At 33.4% G+C, this 25,091-nt stretch overlaps 1 protein-coding gene across 12 annotated transcripts; it reads left to right on the plus strand.

Moving 5' to 3' along the window:
* LOC145042045 (disease resistance protein RPV1-like) lies at positions 1 to 24,767 on the plus strand. 12 transcript variants are annotated; one of them, XM_078990462.1, is made up of 12 exons: positions 1 to 298; positions 2,351 to 3,061; positions 7,758 to 8,886; positions 8,976 to 9,299; positions 9,380 to 10,273; positions 10,360 to 10,984; positions 11,157 to 11,213; positions 12,017 to 12,084; positions 12,936 to 13,036; positions 13,136 to 13,278; positions 18,740 to 18,957; positions 19,603 to 19,835. In XM_078990462.1, the coding sequence occupies exons 2-8, from the start codon at positions 2,487 to 2,489 to the stop codon at positions 12,022 to 12,024; spliced, it is 3,612 nt and encodes a 1,203-aa protein (XP_078846588.1). In that variant the 5' UTR covers positions 1 to 298; positions 2,351 to 2,486; the 3' UTR covers positions 12,025 to 12,084; positions 12,936 to 13,036; positions 13,136 to 13,278; positions 18,740 to 18,957; positions 19,603 to 19,835. The 12 variants fall into 12 exon arrangements, with proteins under 12 accessions (XP_078846588.1, XP_078846579.1, XP_078846571.1 ...); XM_078990453.1 differs by having other exon boundaries at positions 12,949 to 13,036; XM_078990445.1 differs by lacking the exon at positions 12,936 to 13,036.
* Positions 24,768 to 25,091: the final 324 nt, after the last annotated feature.

Genomic DNA, 25,091 nt, shown 5'->3' on the forward strand with positions numbered 1-25,091 from the left:
AAAAACAAAGTGGAACAAGCTTTTGCTTTTCGCCCCACTACCAACACCTGCAGTGTCATCTTCAAGCTCAAGCCATCTCCAACCTTCATCTCTATACCTCGACCTCACCTCCACATCTCCCCGGCAAACCCACCATCACCAAATCCCTTCCCTGTGCACCCTGATCAGTGATCTCACCAACCTCCAACTTCGTGTGGTAAAAAACGTAGGTCTGCATTTCTAGCCTCATCTCGCAATGCTTTCACCATCTCTGCTTTTTCTTTCTTCAACACCCAGCTGATCGTTATCGTTTACAAAGGTTACTCTTTCCTCCATAGATTTCCTCTATTTCCTTACCGACTTTTGTGTAATTTGGGTTCAACTGAAGTCATTTTTCCTGTTCCTGAAAAGTGCCTTCTTATTTTGCTGAATTAATATCGTTTCTTTTAGTTTAATCTGTGTCTATGTTATTAGATCCTTAGCTTGCGTTTTAATTTTAGTAGGGTTTTGTTACATTTTGAAGTGGTGCCTGTTTCCGTAATTTTATTTTTCTTGAATTTTGTCTCAATAAATATCTTACTTTCTTGGAATTTACCAAACGAATATTGTTTCTTTCTTGGAAATTGCCAAACATATGGATTTGTACTTTTTCAGTTTGGAATTTGCGTCAATAATTTTTGGAATTTAACAAACAAATATCATTACTTTTTTTTTTTGGAATTTGCATCAATTCGTTACAGTTTTTGGAATTTGTCAAACAAATACTTTTCTTGGAATTTTCCCTAATAAATATCTTTATTTTTAAGATTTGCGCTTTTGGAATTTGCCTCAATAGTTTTTTTGGAATTTCATCATTAATGAAGAAACTAGCTAGAAGCTAGTATACAAAAGGAAAAAACGAAATCAGGAAATATGAACAAAAACAGAAACAGGCAGAATGAAGGCAATTAGAAACATAAGCTACATTTTGATATGGGGTCCTGCACCAATCAAACCGTTGTAAACTTCTCCCTTTCCTCCTTGGGCCATTTATCCAAGATATGATAGTTCTTAAATCTCATTAGCTAAAGTAGTGTGGCCATGGGTTTTGAGGTCATTCGAGTGAACTCTGAGGTTATGGAAGTTCCAGATAATCCAGACATATGACAATAAAGTTGTCGCCTCAGAGAAAACACTCATTTTCTCAACAACACCTACTCGGTCAAAGAACTATTTTCTAGCCTTGTGTTTGTTGCATTTAGCCCATTTTCCATTGTTGCTATAAATTGAGATAATGACCTCCTTCCATATGCTATCTTTTTTGGATGGAGATCGCCATTACCATTTGCCCAGTGGGCAAGATTTTGAGCCTTCAAGCTTCCAATACCGAGTCAATCCCCCTTTAGCTGTGGAATTACTTTTGTTTAATTTTATATATCAATTAGGATTTCTAGCTTAAAGTACAAAATGATGAACATTAAACAAAACTTCATGCATATTGGGAAATTCTTCAATACTCGACAATTGCTTCCTCAATTCCTTCATATTTTCTAATGGTAAGGTAGACCCTCATAATGAACAACCTTCAATATTCAATTTCCGTAACGAGTATAGTTTCACTTACCATTGAAATCAAAACTCAATTATATCTATATGCTTTTGCATAAAGTGCATTTACCTTTGAAGTTCCATTTAGTATAGAGTTTGAAATTGGACCCTTAGCAAGGGCACAACTTGTTAGTTTCATAAATCCTTTAGATTATGCTTATAGATCCAGTGATAGAGAAATTCAAATTTGAAAAGATTGTTGTTGCTAATTTTGGGGATCTATAATTAAGCATGTCAAGAAACTTGTTTTTTTTTCATTTTTGTGTTTAGATCTCTTAATTGTTTGTTGATATCTACTAAAAGCTTGAAATTGCCTATATGTAATTATGTATTGCAAATTTACAATTTCTTTCATGGGAGGTAGTAGTGGATCTTGTAGTTGTTTCGAGAATGGTATTTGGTATTTATTTGTTTGAGGATTAGTTTACTAAAATTTAAATGGATTTTACTTGGACAATAATAGGGATGTTTATATCGGGTAATCAAATCAAAATACATATGTTGTAGGTTAAATGAATAAATTGGTTTGATACTTTTTTGGCACCCTAACTTAGCTGGAAAAACAGGTCAAGCAATTCAATTGAGTGAGTAATTGCTTTTTAAATAGTTTCCTTGACAATGTAATGGTTACATAGATTTATTAGCCTATTTATGCTTGAAATAAGAAAACACAGCTGCCTCTCTTTGTATTTCAAACACATCAACAAATAGCTAGCAGCTTACGTTTAAATTCTTTCATGAGATTTAAGTTGCATATTGTAATTAATAATTTGCTATTATTTAGAGGCATTTTGTACGGGATCCTGACATAAAATCACAAGTGAAGAAACTCGGTGAAACCAATTTCCAGTAGTGATAACGTGTGGAGGAGTTTGAGAGTTTAATGAGAAGGGTGAAGTGTCATCAACCCATAAATCATAATGGTTATTCTATCTGAACTTTCAGAAGGATCTTCATCTTCATCATCAACTCAGGGTTATAGTTCATCAGCTCCTGCCCAAAGTTCACCAATTCATGATCATAGATATGATGTATTTTTAAGTTTTAGAGGTGTTGACACGCGCCATAGTTTCACTAATCACCTTTATAAGGCCCTCATTGAAGCCAATATCAGTACCTTCTTGGATGATGAAGAGATTGAAACAGGGGAAGATCTGAGACCGGAATTAGAGAGTGCAATTAAGGCATCTCGGGCTTCTATTATTGTATTGTCTAAGAATTATGCTACTTCAACATGGTGCCTTGATGAATTGGTGCTGATCCTTGAGCAGCGTATGACATCCAACCATATTGTCATCCCCATCTTTTATCATGTTGAGCCCACACATGTCAGGAAGCAACAAAGTACCTTTGGAGAGGCAATGGCTAAGCATAAACAAATGATGGAGGCAGAGACAAATGCAAATAAAAGAAGTTTATGGGCTCAAAAGATGGACCGATGGCATAAAGCCCTTATCGAAGTTGCCAATTTAAAAGGAAATGACGTAAATGGAAGGTAACTACTTTCTTTCCTTTTTTTATGTCTTTAATTTTGTTTGACTTTGATTAACACGTGAAAAGTCAATACCATCTCCTCATCATGCATTTCAGTAAAGTTTCTTTAGTATCATCAAATAGACATGTATATTGTTAATTATGATAAGTGTCTAGTTTTTTTTCCTCACTCAATCCTAGTTTAATATCTTGCTCTTAGTTCTTGATCGAGTTCTCATAGCTTCATGATTACCATGTCCTCAGACAAATGTGATGCTTTCTTGGTTCGCCTTAATGGGAAAAACTACTCATCATTGGCATTTCATCATTAGCATTTCATTTCTAGATTTTTGTCAAAGGGTAGGACATAGAGGGCCACATTGATGGCAAGACTCCACTTCCCACTCTTGACAAAGAAAAATACAAGACCGAACATGCCAAATGGGAGATCAAGGGTGCCCAATAATGGCATGGATCATTGTTCCTTAGAATCCAATATCATGTTACATCATCTGGTTAAGACTGCAGCCTAGATGTGGGAACACTTGAAGAAACTATATAGTTAGAACATTGCTCGACGATTTTAATTAGAACACGAATTCGCTTCCCTTCAAAAGGATATTCTTTCCATCTATGATTTTTACTCTCGCTTCATGAATCTTTGAGCTGAATACACAGATATTTTGTTTATGCCACTTTGCCTCCAGAAGGTCTTAGTTATGTTCAAGCTGTGCATGAAACTACTAAAAGCTATCAATTCCTTATGAAGCTCTGATCAGATTTTGAAACTGCTAGATCCAATCTTATGAATCGAGACCTGATTCCTTCTTTGGATGCATGCCTTGAAGATTTATTTCGAGAAGAACGTCTTCTCACTAAAAATTACTTGGACAAACAGAGATCCATGATGGCCCATATGGCTTATGCAACATATGGTAAGCCAACAGGTAGGGATATGCGCACACTTCAATGCTTTTGTTGCAAAGAATTGGAAATTACGCTTCAGATTGTTGAAAGAAGTTCTGCAACGACTCCAAAAAGGATGGCCATATTATCAAGGAATGCCGTATCGGGCCTCTTAAAATATCAGAAACATCATATAATGCATCAGTTGGGTCTTCAGGTGTTGGTGGTTCTGCGAATACAGTTCATGCAACACAAAATGCCCTTACAGCAAAACCTGTAACTCCTAAAATGATTCAGCTAATGATTATTTCTGCATTTTCTGCCTTAGGAATATCCGATAAATTTCTCACCTACATGGTATTTTGACTCTGCAGCCTCTAACCATATGACAAGTTCTTCTCATTCTCTTAACAACCTAAAGAAATACACTGGGAATCTTCAAATCCATACCGCTGATGGTATTCACAACTACTATCACATCTACTATGACATCTTGGCTTCTGTAAAAAAATGTTTTTTTGTCTCTCCAGCTGTCCTTACTACTAATCTTATTTTTGTTGGTCAACTCGTTGATATTGATTACAAAGTGGAATTCTCTAAGTTTGGTTGTATTGTACAGGATCAATAGTTAGGAAAGATGATTGCGAGGGGGGCTAAGGTTGGATGTCTTTTTTGTCTTGATTCTCTTTTTTCTTCATATCCAATGCTGCCTTATGTTGCTTGTAATTTTGCTCATGTTGATTACCAAACATGGCACAAGCGGCTTGAACATCCAAATAAACTTGTTCTTTTTGATTTATTGAAATATGGGTTGTTAGGAAATAAAAAGCGCCATCTTTTGAGAATAATCAATTTGAATGTAGTTCTTGTAAACTCGGCAAAAGAAAAAATCTACCTTTTCCAACTCATTCACCCAACGTAACTCGACCTTTTAATTTGACACATAGTGATGTTTTTGGATATGACACTAGTTACTTCCCATGCGAATTGTAAATACTTCGTTACCTTTATCGACGATTACAAGCGTTTCACCTGGATTTATTTCATGTGTTCTAAAGATGAAGTGCTTTTAGTTTTCAAGTTGTTCCATGCTTAGGTTCAAACCAAATTTTCAGCTCGAATTAAAATTCTCCGATCAGACAATAGGGGAGAATACATGTCTCATATTTTTCAAGAATTCTTACAAGAAAATGGCATAATTTCTCATCGATCATATCCTTCAACACCTCAACAAAATGGGGTGGGAAAAGAAAAATTGATCACCTTCTTGATGTTGTCTGTATGCTTCTCTTAGAGTCATTTGTGCCTGCTAGGTTTTGGTGTGAAGCTTTTTCTACAGTTACACATCTTGCTAGGTTTTAGTGTGTAGCTTTTTCTACAGTTACACACCTTATTAACAGATTTCCTTCTCCCTCGTTGAACCATCTCTCTCCTCTTACTTGATTATTTGGTTGCAACCTGAATTATTTTAATCTTTGTACCTTTGGTTATGTATGCTACACATGAACGTACAAAACTAACATCTCAATCTGTCCAATGTGATTTTCTACGTTATTCCACTCACCATAAAGGTTTTCTTTGTTATGATCCTGAAGTGCGACGTATTCGGGTTTCCGAAAATGTTATCTTTGTAGATCATCATTATTTCTTTTCCACTTACAAGGCTAGTCTAGTAGTTCTTCCGAACAAACAAGAGTATGGCTTAGACTATGATGAATCATTTGCATAGGTAGCCAAGATGACTAATGTACGGGCCATATTGGCCCTTGCTCCCTCTCAGATAAGGCCTTTACTTCAAATGGACGTCAAGAATGCATTTTTACATAGGGATTTGAAAGAAGAAATTTATATAAAACTTCTTAAACTAAAACGATCCCTATATGGTTTGAAACATGCACCAAGAGTATGGTTTAAGAAGTTTTGATATATTCTTCTTGGTTTTTCATTTGTTCAAATCCAATATGACTTGTCCCTTTTTCTTCAAAAGACATCAAAGGGAAGAGTTATTCTTCTTGTTTACGTAGATGATATTATTGTCACTGTTATGATATGGTAACTTTCATTAAGATTAAAAAAATTGTTGCATTCAACATTTCATAAGACCTTGGCCCTCTGAATTACTTCTTGGGGTTAGAGGTGTATCATCGACAAAAAAGGATTTTTGTGAATCAATACAAGTACATTCAAGATCTGGTTGAGCTAGCTGGACTCACAGGAAGTCATCCTATTGATACCCAAATGGGAAGTAATGTAAAATATCATCGAAACGAGAGAAAACTTCTTGAGAATCCTACTCTATATCGGAAGTTGGTTGGTTATCTAATCTATCTAACCATTCCTCGACTCGATATCTCTTTTGTAGTTCATACCGTAAGCACATTCATGCATTCTCCTCGACAAATCCACCTAAGTGCAGTCAAATGCATCATTCGTTCAATCCTTGAGACACTTAATCATTGCCTATTCTTTTCTATAGGATCTTCGCTACAACTACAAGCTTATAGTGATGTGGATTGGGGAGGCTAGGGAAATCTACCTCGATGGTGTATGTTCCTTGGTGATGCTCTCATCTCATGGAAATGCAAAAAACAAAACTATGTGTTAAAGTCATCTACTGAGTCACAGTATCGCGTCATGTCTGCAGCATGTGTTGAGGTTATATGGTTACATGGCCTCCTTACAAAACTCGGCTTTCATCAAGTTCAACCAATTCCATTACATGTAGACAACACAAGTGTCATCCTAATAGCTGCCAATCCTATTTATCATGAGTGCACAAAACATATCGAAATTGACTCCCACTTCATTAGACAAAAATACGATTATCGAGTAACAGCCTTCCATACGTCTCCACCATTATGGAGATCGCATATATCTTCACCAAATCTTTGGCAAGACAACGACATAATTTTCTTGTTATCAAGTTGATGCTTTTGAATTTACCAACATCAGTTTGAGGGGGCTGTCAAAGATATTACTTGCAAATTTCATGTTGATTTTATGCTTCAGATTAATCAGCACAATATCTTTGCTATCACATGCTTTTATTGTCAATAATTGTAGATAATTTAGTAAGCTGACTTATAGGCTAGAAATCTATAATTTAGACTGGTAATTAACTTGTGTATTGAGTATATATTCAAGATTTTTCTCAAAGAGAAGACACATCTTTTTCCCAAAAAAAATCTCTAAATTTTCATAATATTTGATGTATAAGGATAAAAAAGATGCATAAAGTTGAATGTATGTTTTCAATTATGTGATCACTCATTCAGTTCATATACATATAGATTAACCATTTTGATATATTTTACACATTTGTTATGAGTTCAGTATTTTATCATAAGTTAGTCCATTTAGTTTAACCATTTTATTTATTTTTATATTGTTCCATTGGAAACCAAATTTGAGTTGTTTGCTATGTGTCTACTGTTAATTATACCATACTACCTACAAGTCATAGCATCTCTTTATGATAAGTAGCTGCTCTCACTTGTAAGTAGTAAAGGATAACCTTTTTCAAACGCACCACAATGATAGCTAAGGTTGATGGTCTATTTAGGTGGACTGTTAGTAAAATCTGGTATTACATTAGTAGCTTTGGTGTTATTATACATAATTATTTATGACCTTACACATTAGATACTTGTATGGTTAGAAGTGAAAACACAATATGGTTTTAATGTGAAGAACTTAATTAAAATTAATAGCTATGATATAATTTTGATTTGGATCTTTGGATAAAAAAAATCTCCAAATCTAGTTTTAGTTTGTGGATTGTATTTTGTAATTCTTATTAAATCAAGTTTCAGGATAGAGACTGAGTTTATTGAAGAAATTGTGAAGAGCATCCACCGTAGATTACATGTAACCTTATGGACTACTCAGCCGCTACTTATTGGGATGGGATATTCTATTAACTTCGTGACTTCATGGTTGAAAGATGGATCCTCACATACGGCAGACATACTCACTATTTCGGGTATTGGCGGGATCGGGAAGACATCTTTAGCAAAACATGTCTATAGGCTATGTTGGCATGAATTCGACAGAAGCAGCTATATTGAAGATATCAGTAGGAAATGTGATAGAAAGTATAATGGATTGCTTGATTTACAAGAACAACTCTGCAGTGACATTTCAAAAACAAGTTCAATTAAAGTTCATGATGTTTCAGTATACACCTCAAGGATTGAGAATGAATTAGCTCGTAAAAGGGTATTTTTAGTACTTGATGATGTTAGTACTCTTCATCAGTTGGATGCATTACTTGGAAGCAAAGGTTTTCACCCGGGGAGCAAAGTCATTATAACAACAAAGGATGCATGGTTGACGCAGAGTTGTGCACTATTCAAAACATACATTAAACCCAAGTATGAAAGTCTTGTGCTTCGAGGCTTAGATGAGATTGATTCACAACAACTTTTGTGTTACCATGCATTCGTGTGCAATCATCCCAAGGTGGGTTATGAAGAGGTGTCAGATAAGCTTGTGAAGTATTGCCAAGGGCATCCATTGGCTCTTGAAGTTTTGGGCAAGTCTCTACATAATCGAGATGTAGCTTACTGGGAAGGGTGCATAGAAGTGCTTAAGAAAGAAACAAATTCTCATATAAATAATGTCTTAAAAATGAGCTTTGATTCTTTACCATCCGAAAATGATAAGGAATTGTTTAAGCATATTGCTTGTTTTTTTGTTGGAATAGGTAGAGATGTTACTAAAACAATATTAGAGGCATGTGATATAAACACAAGATCCGGGATCACAAATCTCACTGACAGATGCCTTCTTAGTATTGGATGGAAGAACGAATTGAAGATGCACCAGCTGGTTCAAGAGATGGGAAGATTCGAAGTACGTCGAGAATCACTTAACAAGCCATGGAAGCGAAGTCGATTATGGTGTCATAAAGAGTCATTCAGAGTGTTAAAACAAAAAAAGGTAAATAGGCGTGTATGCATTTAGTAGTGTACATGTCCAAAATAATTTGTATTGTCTAATTTTTTTATCCGCATTTTGTTTCTTCTTAGGGAAAGGGAAATATTATAGGCCTTGCCCTTGACATGCGTATGCTTGAGAAAGAGAAGTTGGGTGGATCAATTGAGCTGAAAACAGATGCATTGAGTAGCATGGATAGTCTGATGCTGTTACAACTCAATTATGTGCACATGAATGGGTCTTATGAGAACTTTCCGAAGGAATTAAGAGGCTTGTGTATGCATGGGTTTCATTTGAAGTCTATACCTTCAGACTTGCCTATGGAGAATCTTGTTGCTCTTGATATGTCATATAGCAATATTGAATCATTTTTCAATTGTTATAGTAATCCAGACCGACTTGAGAAGAGGCAAAAGGTAACTTATCTTCATTTATCATTGTTCCATGTCGAGTTGATGAAATTTTCTACCATTCTAAGTTATTTCTATTTATGTAGTTGGATGGGTCATGCTTAAAAGATAAAATGTTGCTTGGATCATTGAAGATTCTTAATTTAAGTTTTTGTACACAACTTCGTATTCTTGGTGACTTTGACCAACTCCCTGCACTTGAGAGATTAATACTTAGAAATTGCATTGCTTTGGTTGAGATTAGTGAATCAATTGAGCAATGTGTTGGACTTTTCTTCATCGATATGAGCTATTGCAAGAAGCTTGAGAAACTTCCAAGAAACATAAGCATGTTGAAGAATGTTAAAACAGTAATGCTAGATGGTTGTAATCTCAGTGATTCTCGAATCGAGAATAGGGATGTGGATTCAATGGAATTGTGCAAGGCTAACAACATTGGAATCAACATAAGAACCTCTTCCTCCGCCTTTGTGGGTGGTATACCAAGTGATTTGAAGTTGTTTTCAGTTTCTTTACCGAGGTCTTTAGTAAGTTTGTCACTTGCAAATAATAATTTGTCCACTGAATCCTTTCCCATGGACTTTAGTAGCCTAATCATGTTAAGGCATTTATATTTAGATGACAATCCTATCGATTCCATGCCCAGTTGTGTGAGAACCCTTCCTATGCTTCAGATACTTAGTATGGAAGACTGTAAAAAATTGAAGTCAATCGAGCATCCTCCACATACACTTAGAGCGTTGTACCTCTTTTCAGATCATAAGTCTTACGTAGAAAAAATTGCATTTGATCCAGAAATGTCGCCACTTGATGTATTTCTTTTTTTGGAGAGTTCGGATGAAACTGAAATTGAAGGCATGTTTAAAATCCTACCAATGGTCGCTATTGAGGAAAAGGTATTACATAGCTTGGGCTGGACTAATTTAGACTTCCTTAACGATAGGAGTGTGGGAACTAATTCTTCGGAATCTGAAATTCAGGTTTTGTCTAGCTAACTGTCTGTCTTTATGTTAATATGTATAATATAGTTATTATGGTGATTAATTAAGGTGATTGAATTTGGCAGATGATGTTTTACGAATTTGGAATATTCAGCACATTGTATGTGGCGGGGGAGATGCCGAGTTGGTTTAGGCATAGAAGTGCTGGGCCATCAATATCATTTACCATCCCATCATCATCATCTTCATCTCCAAGCAACCGTCTTATAGGACTCAACTTCTGCTCTCTGCATACATTGAAATCTCCTGATGAGAGGTTTCTCTTTCCATATGATGATCATTTCCCTCCATCGCCAATGATGACAATTAGTAACATAACAAAGAACCGCATGTGGATATACGAACGTCACAGGGACAGAAAAACTGAAGGTCAATGGGTGTTGTTAAGTCATTGGATGTTTGGGATGAATGAGATGGAGGCTCGTGACCTCATTACTATTACTGTTACACTGCCGTATGATGAAGTTATAAAGGAGTGTGGGGTGAGTCTTATGTATGATGATGGAGAGAAGAAGGATGAAGATGCGTTGGGTTATTACAAGTCATGGAATCACATAATTGGTGGAGATCTCTCCCCTTTTCAAACAACAACAGGACAATACATATTAAGCAAAAGCCGATTTTTTCGGCCTGCCATTAAATTGTCTCCCTATCATCGTAAATTCATTGCAGACGGTCCCAATTATCAAGGTCAATGTCCTTTTTATTAAATATTTTATTGACCTCTAAAATAAGAGTTTATTTTTATAAAATATAAAAAACAAAGGTTCTATTTAATTTAAGGGGTCGACCCAAGTATTGATCCGTTAGAGTGGGTCGACTGTAGTAACAAAGATTAACACAAATTTTTATCTATTTTCAGCACAAAAGGAAGACTGTTGGTTCAGAGCTTTTTCTCAAAGAAATCCGGGCACAATTGGTATATTTTTTGACACCCAAACCTTTCTATCATCACATGAATACAAGGCATACACAACCAAATATGTTATCGCAAATTTCTTGATTGGTTTAGGATATAACAAAGTAAAAGGAGTAATAACCTTGCCTATGGATGCTTGGAAATGGCAATAAAATGTAGTTGGGCTGATATGATAAGGGCATGAATTTTGTCTAATCTTCTCTAACTATTTAAATTTCCAGTGGAAGCATACGAATGTTTTTGGTTGTTATCAAGGTTTTGATTTTTATTTATCTTTGTTTTTCTTTATATTGAATACATGATATCTTAGGCAATTATTCTCAAATATTTTTAGTTGAGATCGAATTTAAAAATTTTGCTGCTACCAACCATAATAGAACCATCCTTTTAAGGACATTTGATTGCATCTTTCGGATTTAAAAATTTTCTTCTATCAACAAATTGATTTGCATCATATCTACGATTCAAATGTTTGACACTATCGAGTCGATTTATCTTTTCTTGTTGCTGAGAATATTAATCATACAATTCAGTTCTTTTTTCCCTCAAAACCTCATACAATGCGTCAAATTGTACTTTGTTACTACAGTCTTTGTCTTTTCCTTAAGGGTCTCCTGCTGATTCTGAACTTCCGCCAATTCATTTTCTTCAGTTTTTGAATTTGAATCCCTTTCTCTTAGAGGCAACATTTGTAAGTTGATTTGATGAGATTAATAGAAATACTAGAATTCGAAAAGGCAAATACATGCTTCATCATGGTTGCAGCTTGATCCTTTAATGAGGTTGTTGATTCTGAATTATAGGTCAATAGGAAGATGTTGGCTTGTCTATTGGGAGTCCTCATCAGATGATGACCAGATCTCTACTTCAGGTTGATATTTCTCGGTGCCATGTGCACTTTCTCATTCGTACCATCTTCTTGATATATCTATAAATTATACGATCCATTTTTCACCACTTTTTTATTTTCATTTCAATAATTGGAAAAATGATTTTCTCCACCATATATGTAATCTTTTCTAAAAGATAATTTCCTCTGTTTGGATTCTTCGTGCATTTGTGGAACTTCTTTGTTAGAAAATCCAAAATTTCATCACATTTTTTGGAACTCAACTGTCCTCCGCCTCTATCTTTGGTTAATTTACCACAAATTCAGGGTCCGTTTCAAACTGTGTATTTGTGAACGATCAGTTTTTCATGTTATTCTACTTCTCCATGTATTGATAGATTGCTAAGAATTTAATATGTGTAGATTACAATTCTCAGTGTTTACCATTGACCTCCTAGACTAGACATAAATTTAATATTTATCTTTTTCACTTGAAGTTTTTTCAACTCTCTAACAAGCATGCTATATAAGTCAGGGTTTCAGTTAGTGACTCTGTAGCTCATGCTTTCAAATTGTTGTATTCTTTTAGGCCTTGTAGTATTCTATTTTTATGGACGTGTTCTGATCCTTTGATTTTATTTGTTAACATGTCCCACATTTATTTAGCTTATTCACATATATGTTCAAACAAACTTAAAGAGATCTTGTCGTATATATATTGTATTGCCATCATATGTCAAAGTCAGTAGGGTCGAGTTCTCACCATTCCATGCATCATCTATAATAGATGTTTATGGGCCTTCCATGGTAATAACAAACTACCACACTCTGGAAAAAAAAAATAAGGTACTGTTTAAGTATATTATTTGTTTTTAAGGAACCTTACTTCTTAGGTTAAGAATGCAGAAATTGATTCAAGAGTTTGGAAGAGATATTGATCAATACTCTAAGAAGCCATGGAAACCAGTCATTAAGTCTGTTGAGTCAAGAAAATGTAACATAACATAAATACTCCTAAGTTTCTATCAGTTTTCATAGCCTTTTGTATACTTCATGAAATTTTATAATTTTCATACTTTTCTTTTATCTGTAGGGTAAGAGGGAATCTTCAAGGTCTCGTCCTTCACATGAAAATGCTTGAGAAAGAGAGCCTACAGTACATAGGTGTCTGAATTCAAAATAGATGCATCTGGTTGGGCAACCAAATGCTACTGCAACTCAATCTCTTGAAACTCAGTGAGTTATATCTTTTGGTTATAAAATAGATCCATACGTACCCAATATATATATATATATATATATATATATATATATATATATATATATATATATATATATATATATATATATATATATATATATATATAGGGCCGGTCCAACCCGATTTGAGGCCCGGGGCAAAATAAAAGATATGAGGCCCTTAATAATTTTTTTTAACAGCAAACAAGTTTAATAATAAAAAAAGAAACCAAGTTTGACATAGCATCAAGACTATACTCAGGAAATTGACAACAAAAAAACATGTGACAATTGGATCCAACAAAAAATACAGAAATAATTAATTCTGAATGAACACTACAAATCACACAATCAATCTTTGGAATGGGGATAGCCAAAGCAAATAACTACTGGAGGCTTGCCTTCAACCTTCTCAGATTGAACAAGCACATGCAATACATAATAAAATAGTATATCTATTGATCATATATTGGTTTCCATAATAATCTTTATTAAAATAGTATGTGAATTACTCAATGATATAGCATAATGTAATGTTCAACTAGTTGTCAAGTAAATCAACATCAATTACATAATTTCAAGAGAATGCTAGCTGAAAGATAAGATTAGGTTTTTTGCATTAAAGTATCTCAAAATAAAAGAATTATGTATCCACATCCAATTAACTAACAAAGAAAGCTAGAATATAATCAAAAGAGAATAAAGTATGTAAAACCATTAGTTCCAACGAACTCAGAATATCATCAAACACTTGGTGGGCAGTGAAAGTGTGGTCGTTAATAACATTAACTTTACTACATTTTCTCAATACCTACACTTCGTCTAAGCCTTTTCACAATCAACTGTTCAATTTATTGTCCCTCTCTAAAATTGTGGATGCAAAATCATAAATCATAAATTTCAGAGTTCAGCGAGTCCCAAATCGGAAGTTCACAATCAAAACTTAGAATTTGACAATGGAATATGTTTCAAACCCAGGTCTAGATTGATCAAACCTTTGATATTAGAGATTTAAAACAAAAAACTAAAGGATTCAAAATCGGAACTAGTATATATTACAGAGATTCAGAAATACGATACATATTCAGATATTAGAAAGGGGTTTACAAATTACAACTCTCGATTGCTTACTGTTTATGAAGTCGATTCTGAGAGGTCGCTTTAGGAAACAGAAGAAGTCTTTTGGGAGAATTGAGAGACTTGATATTCCCCCTTCCATGACAAGATACAAAAAAAAATCGCTTCCATTAAAAGACGCGGAAAAAAGGCTATTCATTTACGAAGAATTTGCTTGTATTTTAAGAGAATTAAAAAGGGAAAACTACAATATAGTTTCTATATATTGGCTTCATAATCGATTTAGTCCATATATTTATTTTTTATTCAATTAAGTTCCAAATACCGGTAATTGTATTCAATTTAACCCTTTGATCCGGTTAACAGATCATCTAACTTTCAAAAATTACATTTTTGGCCCAGATTTCAAATTTTTTTACAAATTTGGTCCAAATTTTACACTTTTGGCCCGAATTTTAAATTTTGTTACAAATTTGGTCCAAACATTACTCTTTTTGCCAAAATTTTAGACTTTTATTATGAATTCATCCTAACTTTAGTTTTTTTTTACAACTTTTTTTCTCAAAAAATTGTTTCTAATATGTTTTTTCTTTATAAATTCATTTTTATACAAAAAAAAATTATTTTTACATAAAAGTCTTATATTTTCTATATAAAAACTTTTTTTAAAAAACTTTTTTGTATATGAAGTATCTAGTTATAAAAATATATATTTATTAAGTATATAAATATATACAAAACCGTTTTTATGAAAAATGTATACAAAAACATATTTTACAAAAAAAATGTATACAAACACCTATCACCTTTGTGTGTGTGTGTGTGTATATATATATATATATATATATATATATATATATATATATATATATATATATATATATATATATATATATGCACACAAATAGGTATGTATCTATTTTTTTTTTATAAAATCATGTTTGTTTATATTTTTTTTATAAAAATGTGTTTGACTAAATTTTTATATAATACATGTTTGTATACATTTTATAAAATCGTATTTGTATACATTTTATAAAAATGTGTTCAAACTTTTTTTATACAATACGTGTTTGTATACATTTTATAAAATCGTGTTTGTATACATTTTATAAAAATGTGTTTAAATAATCTTTTATATAATACGTTTTTGTATATATTTTATAAAATCATGTTTGTATACATTTTATAAAATGTATACAAACACGTATTATACTAAAAATTATTCAAACAAGTTTTTATAAAAAATGTAAACAAACAAGATTTTATAAAAAAAATATAGATAAAATAGGTGTTTGTATACGTTTTTTTTTGTAAAATACATTTTTGTATACATTTTTTTATAAAAAAAGATTTGTATATATTTATATACTTAATAAATATTTATTTTTATAACTAGATATTTCATATAAAAAAAATTAAAAAAAAAAGTTTTTATCTAGAACATATAAGATTTTTAAGTGAAAATATGTTTTTTTTTGTATAAATATGATTTTATAAAGAAAAAACATATTAGAAACAATTCTTTGAGAAAAAAAGTTGTAAAAAAACTAAAATTAGAATGAATTCATAATAAAATTCTAAAACTTGGGTAAAAAGAGTAAAGTTTTGACCAAATTTGTAGCAAAATTTAAAATCTAGGCCAAAAGTGTAAATTTTAGACCAAATTTGTAATAAAATTTGAAATCTGGGCCAAAAATGTAATTTTTGAAAGTTGGATGACCTGTTGACCGGGTCAAAGGGTTAAATTGAATACGATTACCGGTATTTGAGATTTAATTGAATAAAAAAATATATAGGGAATAAATCGATTATGAGGCCAATATGTAGGGACTTTATTGCAGTTTTCCCAATTAAAAAAAGCCGAAAATTTAAAAGCGTAGATGGTGACAAGATTCGAACATATAACCCTCCTGCTTGCAACTAGCATCTCACCTATCTCAACTGCAAGTCTGTTTGGTGGTTTTCTGCATATTCTCTTTTATATTATCTAAACATATATATATTAAACGTGATTTTTAGGGGACCCGAGATTTGGCGAGGTCCAGGGCGGTCGCCCAGCTTGTCCTCCCTCTAGGGCCGACCCTATATATATATATATATATATATATATATATATATATATATATATATATATATATAGGGCTGAGATCGGTTGAGAACTCATATTTCCCGAGAACTAAAAGTGGAGCGTTAGATCAAAACTATTTCATTAAGAGCATGATCATAATCTTACCGATCTCATTTAATGTTTATTTCATTGTGTTATTAGACAAAATTAACATAATAAATCAAATTTCATATTTTTTTTAAATGGAGATTTTTTTAATTTTTTTTCAGAAAACATGAATTTTTAAAAGAAATTGAAAAAAAAAATAATTGTTTAAAAAAACTGCAATTTTTTTTAAAAAAACAGCTTTTTAAAAAAAATTGTTAAAAAATTGCAACTTTTTCATAAAAACTCCAATTTTTTAAAAAAATATTGCATTTTTTGAAAAAGTAAAATTTTAAAAATCAATAAATTAAAAAAAACTAGAATATATATATATATATATATATATATATATATATATATATATATAAATTTAATTTCTTTTAACAAAAAAAAAATCAACGTTTTAGGTGCGGTGCATATATACATATTTTTTTAAATGCATATATCCATATTTCTTATACTATAATATTTGTAAGTAAATCGTAAAAAATCTTTTATTTTTATTAATCAATTTATAAACATAATAGTACAAGTATTTTGTTCGATACAAAATAAAATATATAAAATAAAAAAGCTACAAAGATTCAGAGTGCTATCATTTCTTCATATCAAGATTTCCAAATTTTTCTTCAATTTATAACTTTTTGCATCTTCAAAATTTTTCACAAATTCTTTCAAATCTACAAGAAAATAAAAAAAAATGATTAATGCGAGAACATTCACAAAAATGCATATGTATATATCATGTAATATTCACATGTGATTATATAATGTGATATTCACATGTGATTGTATATTTTAAAATTCAAATGTGAAATTCACAAGAAAATAAAAGAAAAGAACACTCATACAAAATGCATGTGTGCATATAGACGTAATTTATATGTGACTCACTCATGAATTACATATGATTCATATGTGAATTACATATGATTTATATGTGAATCACATGCGATTTATATGTGAATCACATGTGATTTATATGTGAATCACATGTCATTTTATATATCATATGTGATTCGCTTGTGAATTACATATGATTTATATGTGAATCACATGCGATTTATATGTGAATCACATGTGATTTATATATGAATCACATGTAATTCATGTGTGAATCACATTTAATTCATATGTGAATTACATGTGATTCACTTGTAAATCACAAGTCATTACATGTGAATCACATGTAATTCATATGTGAATCACATGTAATTCATTTGTGATTTACATGTGAATCACATGTAATTCACTTGTGATTTACATGTTAATCACATGTAATTTATATGTGATTCACTTATGATTTACATGTGAATCACATGTAATTCACTTGTGATTTACATGTTAATCACATGTAATTTATATGTGATTCACTTATGATTTACATGTGAATCACATATAATTCCTATGTTATATCTATAACTTAGTTTTATTTTAATTTTTCTATAAAACGAAAATAATACTATTTTTATTAACACTTTTGGGTTTAATTAACCTTTTATAAATTTGTAAATAATGTAAAGAATAAAGTTAAAATTATATATTTATCTTTATATATTACATGAAAATTCATTTCGTTCCTACAACTAACGAAACATGGTCATGTAATGTAATTACTCATTCCATTTTATCCAAATGAATACTTAATTTGAAAGTTGAATGGAATATAATAAGTATCAAGTATTAAATAGTAGAATAAAGACATTGTTTCCAAACTTACTTAAAATTCCAATGTATTTCTATAGTACGATCAGGTATTCCAGCATTGTTTGTTGTTTGATTACTAGAACTCCAATTCTCTCTGAAAGATTTCAAACTTTAGCCTGTAACTCCAACTATTTAAAAAGGATCGTAAAAAAATTGTCAGATAATTTATTATTCTAAATAGATAGAAAAATAAACAAAGAGGTCTGTAGCACCTGGTTCCCGGTACATACTCCTTGCTATTTACATTTTTAAAATGATGCATTTTGCCTTGGACTCGACGAGTTGATGGGCCAACTTGTCGAGTAGGAGTGGGATAAGGCGCAGGAATTGGACTTTGGACTCGGCGAGTTGGTCCCCAGACTCGGTGAGTAGACCCTGTTTGGGCAAAAACCCTAATCCGGGTGTTTGCACCCTATTTAAACGTTCTAACTTGGCCACCTTTGTCTGTAACACTTCCAGAGAGCAGTAGAGCGAGACCCTAGACCCCATATTGTTCTTGAGAGTGTTTTTGGCTTTGTGAAGAAGGTTTGGAGCTTAGAAGAAGAAAGAGGTGGTTGAAGAGTGCAAGGAAAGGAGTAGATCCGAACTCTACTCAGGGAGAAGCTTCCATTCAGCCGGAGGATTTACGATTCAGCAGTCAGGCGCTCAACAAGCAGACTTCAGCAGCTAATTTCGAGGTGAGTTACCTTCCAGTAGCGGTGGGTCTAAGGCCACAATGCCGGCCTACCAGTAGGAGACGTATGATAGATGATTGTCTTTGTGATATCATCTAGGTTTGCTACTACCTGATATGTTATATGCTAGCATGATATGTTGTATGTGATAGTAGTAGAGTTCAGTTGTTAGGACCGAAGGGTAGTCAGACACCCCAGGTACATCTGACAGTATGTGATGATATGTTTGCATGCTGGCTTGTTATGTTATACACGATAGAGGTAGTAGGAGGGGACCAGTCCCCGAGTTCAGTCGTTAGGACCGAAGGGTAGGTCAGGCACCCCAACTATGTCTGACAGTATGTGACGATATGTTTATATGCCAGTATGATTTGTTATATATGTTAGTGGTAGTAGGAGGGGAGCAGTCGCCGATGTTCGGTTGTTAGGACCGAAGGGTAGTCAGCACCCTAGAACGACTTGACATGGGTAGTCAGCACCCCATAATGGCTTGACACAGGTAGGTCGGCACCCCAGAATGGTCGTACCGGGTAGGTCGGGCACCCTAGAATTTCCTGGCAGTATGTATGCTATGTGATTATATGGTATGTGGTACAGTGGGGGGAACTCACTAAGCTTCGTGCTTACGGTTTTCAGTTGTTGTTTCAGGTACCTCTTTTGTCAAGGGGAAGGAGCTGGTGCGATAGCGGCGCATCACACACGCTCTTTTGATTTCCGCACCAAGAGTCATTCTGGGATTTTGTACTGTGACATTTTCATGTTTTATGTTTTGGTTTACGGCCATGAGACACGTTTTATCAAATATTATGATCGTGTGATATTTTGTTACGAACGCTTTTCTTTTTAAATCGCTTAATTAAAAACGAAATTTTTGGCCCGTATTTTTGGGATGTTACAAGGTCATTCATTATTCATATTTCTGTTTCATAAACATAGTTATTGGATGATCCTCCCTTGCTGTAAATATCCAAATGAATATACAAATGAGCAAAAATAGAACAAGTATAAGAAAGGTTGTGCAACCTTGTTAATCATTTTACACCTCCCAAAACTATAAATACTAAAACAATAGTAACAATAATCCCATAGACTTGTAGGTCATGTAAACAATAGTAATAATAATCCTAAAAACTATAAATACTATCTACAAGTGAAGGCCCTAATATATACATTTGAATCCATGAAAATAAGGATGATGATCTTACTATGATCCCAATTATTTCCATTAACAAAGTCAGTTTCACTGAAAATATAGCAAATATTCCATAAATCTCTAAAGAAATGTTACTACATACACCCCAAGCTGAACTATTTTGTGACAACCAACAAACTTCTGGTCAAAGTCAAAGTCAAGTCAAGTCAAGTCAAGGTCAACAGACCATCTGGTCAACTCAACTAGTGCTTATATGTTAGGAAATTCTTTATGTTTCCTAATGTTCAACTATAATTCCTAATGAAAAGTAACACTTGAAAGTCTCAAAAGTTCAAAATTTAAAGCCCTAACTTGATTTAGGGAAGTAATAGCTCTATAAAGCACTATTGAGTACCCTTCGGGGGTGTATTACACTCAAAATAGAATGTATCTAAGTCTAAGGACCTTGCACTACGAAGAAAAACACTAATAAAGGCTCCCAACAAAGTCTCTCCCAATCTCTCCCACTATATATCTCTCTCTCCCAAATCTCTCCCAGTATGTGAAATCTCTCCCAAATCTCTCCAAGTATGTGAAATCTCTCACAAATCTTTCCCAGTATGTGAAATCTCTCCTAAATCTCTCCAAGTATGAGAAATCTCTCCCAAATCTCCCTACGTAACTTCCTCAATCGAAAATAACCCAAAACCGGAGGAGAGAACCCAAAAGGACCCCCTTGGTCCGGACTCCTCTTGGCCCGGAACCCTCTTGGTCTGGACTCCTCTTGGTCCGGAACCCTCTTGGTCCGAAATCCTCTTGGTCCTGAACCTCTTGGTCCGGAACCCTCCTGGTCTGGAACCCTCTCAGCCCGGACACCTCCTAAGGAACCAAGAGGAAGCACATTTTCGGGACCTCCCTTCTTAACTTCAGACCTTGCACTCCGGAAGCCTCCCATTCGGACCATTTCATAGCTCCGGAATCCCCTTACCTCACTTCGGTTCGGAAACACCTGATCGGTCCGGAAACACCTGATCGGTCCGGACCACTGACTCCGCCTTCTGACTTCGGAACCGAGGAGATGCTCCGGAAATTGAAACTCAGCTTCGGATTTCGCCTGGTAGCTCCGGACTTGAGCAAACGACTCCAGAATCCTTCTTAAGCCCTTCGGACCCTCGCAGGAGCATCATCCCACTCCAGATTTTCATCATTTTCGGACTTTTTCACCATTTTAAGGCATTTTGATGCCGGAAATCACACCAAACTCGTATTTTTCATGTCCTAAACCCCTGAAACTCCTATTTTATGCCAAAATTAATTATTTGAAATATATTTATATAAAATAAAAACCCAAGATTTTAAGAGGATCCTAAGAAGATAAAGGGGTTTGACTTTATGATGTGATGCTCAATCCTCCATTTTCCCATGCAAATCCCAGTTAAACACACATTACCCTTAGAAAATAAGCTTTACCCACCAGTTTTCCATGCAAATGTCAAGTCATTCCGTATCCTTCCCCTTTAGATACGTGAATCTCTTTTCCTCCCTTATCACACTTCCCACTTCCTCATTAGTAAACTCCTAAGAATTCTCTCAAACTCCTTCAAGACTCAAGCTTTATTCCTTCAAGGAAAATTTCCAGAATCTTTGGTAAGTGTTCATCCTCCTTGAATAGTGATTTTTCCTCACCATTCCTAAGATTTCACTATACTTACGCATAAATTATTCTTAGAATCATTCTGAAGTCCTAAGAACCTTTCAAGTGTTAGGAAACTTGGAAGCTCCTCATCATCTCTTCAAATTTCCCGCAAACTAAACCAAGGTGAGCTTCATACCCCACCTTTTTCCTTAGATTTTTATTGATTTGGGGGGAGAGTACAAGTCACCTCTTGTTCTAAATTCTCAAATGATTGCATTTGTACGTGTGTTTAATATGTGTGTTGAAATATTATCATTTTTATGTATAACTCTCTGTGAACGTGAGGTCTCACAGAACCCATGAAAATAAATAATATTTTAATCATTATATGAGTAATACAATTTACAAAAGGAACCTCCCAAGTTTTTGGGGGTGTTTAACATGCATCCTTGTATCCATGCTCTTCATAATTAAAGATGAAAGTTGTTGAAATAGACCTTGAAAGGTTGACACTAAGTCTAGAACTTCGAAATTTGAACTTGGTGTTCCATAAATGACTATTTGCAAACTGTTAAGGGGTTATTTGTAAAAATTGGATATAAGTAATTTCACCTAGAATATATGCAAATGCAGCCTTTATGACAGAAAATTTTGCATTTCATAAAGCTACTGTCAAAATTTCACAGAAGTCATAAGTTTTACACAAATCATAACTTGACATTTCCCCGGTAAATGGGATCTCACTCAGTAATATATAGAGAGGAGAGCCATTTTAACCGACTTTGCTAATATTGAGTCGATTTGATAAATATTTAGAGCGGATCATTTTTAACAAATGAAACGAAACGAAATATCTAGTCAACAAGTACAACTAGTATTAATTATTTGGTAAATAATGAATTTCCACGCTTTGCGTGAAACTATTAGTATTCTAGTCAGACGAAATCTTCACAGTACATATATTATATACAATATTGTACACCCTAAGTCCTATAAGAGTTATAACTAGAGTCTCCTGGAGGGAGAGCGGGAATTTGTGTATAGATCTATACGGGGTTGACACCCCGCACCTTCGCTGTTCGCTACAGCTAGACCGGTCAGTCTGGGGTGGCAAATGTCTTGAACAAAACCGACGCTTGAAGAACGTCATAACAGACACTCTGTCATATTAGTAAGGTTATGATGTGTGTAAAATGCACTGGTTTTAATCCTACTTTTAAGTTGTAAATTTAGCACACAAAGGCAGTGAACCTGTCTTTTAGTGGTATAGATGAATAAGTAGAGTGTCGAACTCAGGGAACGGAAATTAAACTAATAACTAATTTTAACTAAGCAAATAATAAGAGCAGAGGTTTTTCTCTAGTTTTACAAGACTAGAAACTTAAACAAAACACCTAACACGAAATTGAACTAAAAACTATCAAGCAAAAATTCACCAAATTTTGATAAAGAGCTTCTGTTTAGGTCCAACCAATTCACTCCTATAGTTATATTTATAGTAATGTAATATATTAATTGTTATTGGTTACCAACTATAGTGGTTCGGTTCATATTCACTAATACTAACCCTTAGATAATTAATTAATTCACACAATGGCCAATTGTTTAAACTAATTAATTCCCTAGTTCAATTATTTGGATTAAATAAGATTTGTAATTGGTTAATCAAGTGGGTGATTCAATTAACCTCTTGTTTGTTAGTTTCTCAAACAAGCTCACACATTAATTTACCTATTCTCTTATTAATTCTAGTTTCATGTTCATTATTCCTAGTCATATGATGAAGTAGTCACATAAACATATGAGGTTAACAACTAAGAGATGTTCATGCAGCTTAATTGTCTTCCAATTAACAGAAAATAGTTGTAATCAATGCATAAGGTTCTTTAACAAACTTAATTTAATGAAATCACCAATAAACAATTAACTAAAGTATCAATTAAACTATAGGAGTAATTAGGTTCTTCCTAAACAGAAGCCATCCGAGTTTTAGCTCATGATTACAAGAAAAGCATGCTCAAAAACGAATTTGATTAAACTAAACATAATGCAATCCTAGATTAAGTGGAAAATATAACCTAATTCGCTTCCAAGCTTCAAAAGATCAAAGACTAGGGTTCTTCAGGTCTTCAAGGGTTTCTCCAATTGTAGCTCTCTCTCTAAGGAAGCCAGAAAAGTCCTTTATTCATATTAAGAATCCTTATTTATAGTTATCACAAAACAGGGGCTACTCGTCGAGTAGGTCGTGGACTCGCCGAGTAGCTGCATGGAATCCGTGTACGGCAATGATTTTTGACTTTTCTTTGGGAACCTTCTTAAGAACTCGCCGAGTTGATGCGTGGACTCGTCGAGTAGATATGTTATACTCCCTTTTTCTTCATCCTTTGGTCTCTAATTGCTCCTCCTTACTCCTTTTTGCTCCAAAGCTGTCTTCCTGGACTGAAAACATAATTTAAGCATCATTAAGTATCTTTTTGTCCATATTATGAATATAATTAGCTAAAAATGAATAAAAATATATGCTAAACATATGTCTAATTATGCAAATATCAGGTTATAACGACTCACTAGAATATATCAGAAATGTATTTATACAGATTTCATCTTCGGTTGAAAATAAACTATTTTGACTACCTCAATGAGACTTTTCCACACCAGTGTTATGTTATTACCAAAATTATTATTTTATAAATCAGAAAATATAGGATTTTCTGGAGAAACGATTTGTACGATTTTGGAAAATGATGAATTAAGACACGCATGCAACTATACTCGATTTGAAACAAGACTTACAACGATTTTGATAAGAAAATATTGGCTTTTCTGGATTCCTAAACTAGCATCAAGTTTTATACGAAAATGCTTATGAACTCACCAACATATTTTATGTTGACGCTTTTCAAACGACTTGTATTCTCAGGAAATCAATAAGCAGGTAATGGAGTGCAGACTCAAGCTTATTTTGTTTTATTTTGGGAAATTTGCTTACTGATGTTTCTTTTGTGTACACTTGAAAACATAAAAATGATGTAAAACAATGTAAGTTTTTCATATTTATGTATGTTGTTTGGATTTGTTATGTTTCATTTATATGCAATTGTTATGATACTACACAATGCAGTCACCCGCCTACGGACGTTTCCGCCGTTCTGGTCTGGGGGTGTGACATATTTTAGATGAAACTGAAAAAAAATGAATACAAAGGAAAGATTATGAGAGAGAATGCTAACCAGATTTCTTGACTGGCAAAGATGAAGCATAAAATGTCTAGCAAAATTGCAGAAAATAATAAATTTGTATAAGTTCTCCCGAGACACTCTCTTTCAACTAATCAACATTTATTTCATCAGTTAACATTGTATTAATGTC

This window comes from Lactuca saligna, chromosome 1 (genome assembly GCF_052625555.1).
Source record: "Lactuca saligna cultivar CGN05327 chromosome 1, ASM5262555v1, whole genome shotgun sequence".
In the NCBI taxonomy this organism is placed as follows: Eukaryota; Viridiplantae; Streptophyta; class Magnoliopsida; order Asterales; family Asteraceae; genus Lactuca; species Lactuca saligna.

Excerpts from the sequence above, each read along its gene's own strand:
- LOC145042045 (XM_078990402.1), top strand. The coding sequence starts at position 2,487 with ATGGTTATTCTATCTGAACTTTCAGAAGGATCTTCATCTTCATCATCA. Across the intron at positions 3,062-7,757 it reads GGAAATGACGTAAATGGAAG|GATAGAGACTGAGTTTATTG; the intron begins GTAACTACTTTC and ends ATCAAGTTTCAG. Across the intron at positions 9,300-9,379 it reads GACTTGAGAAGAGGCAAAAG|TTGGATGGGTCATGCTTAAA; the intron begins GTAACTTATCTT and ends CTATTTATGTAG.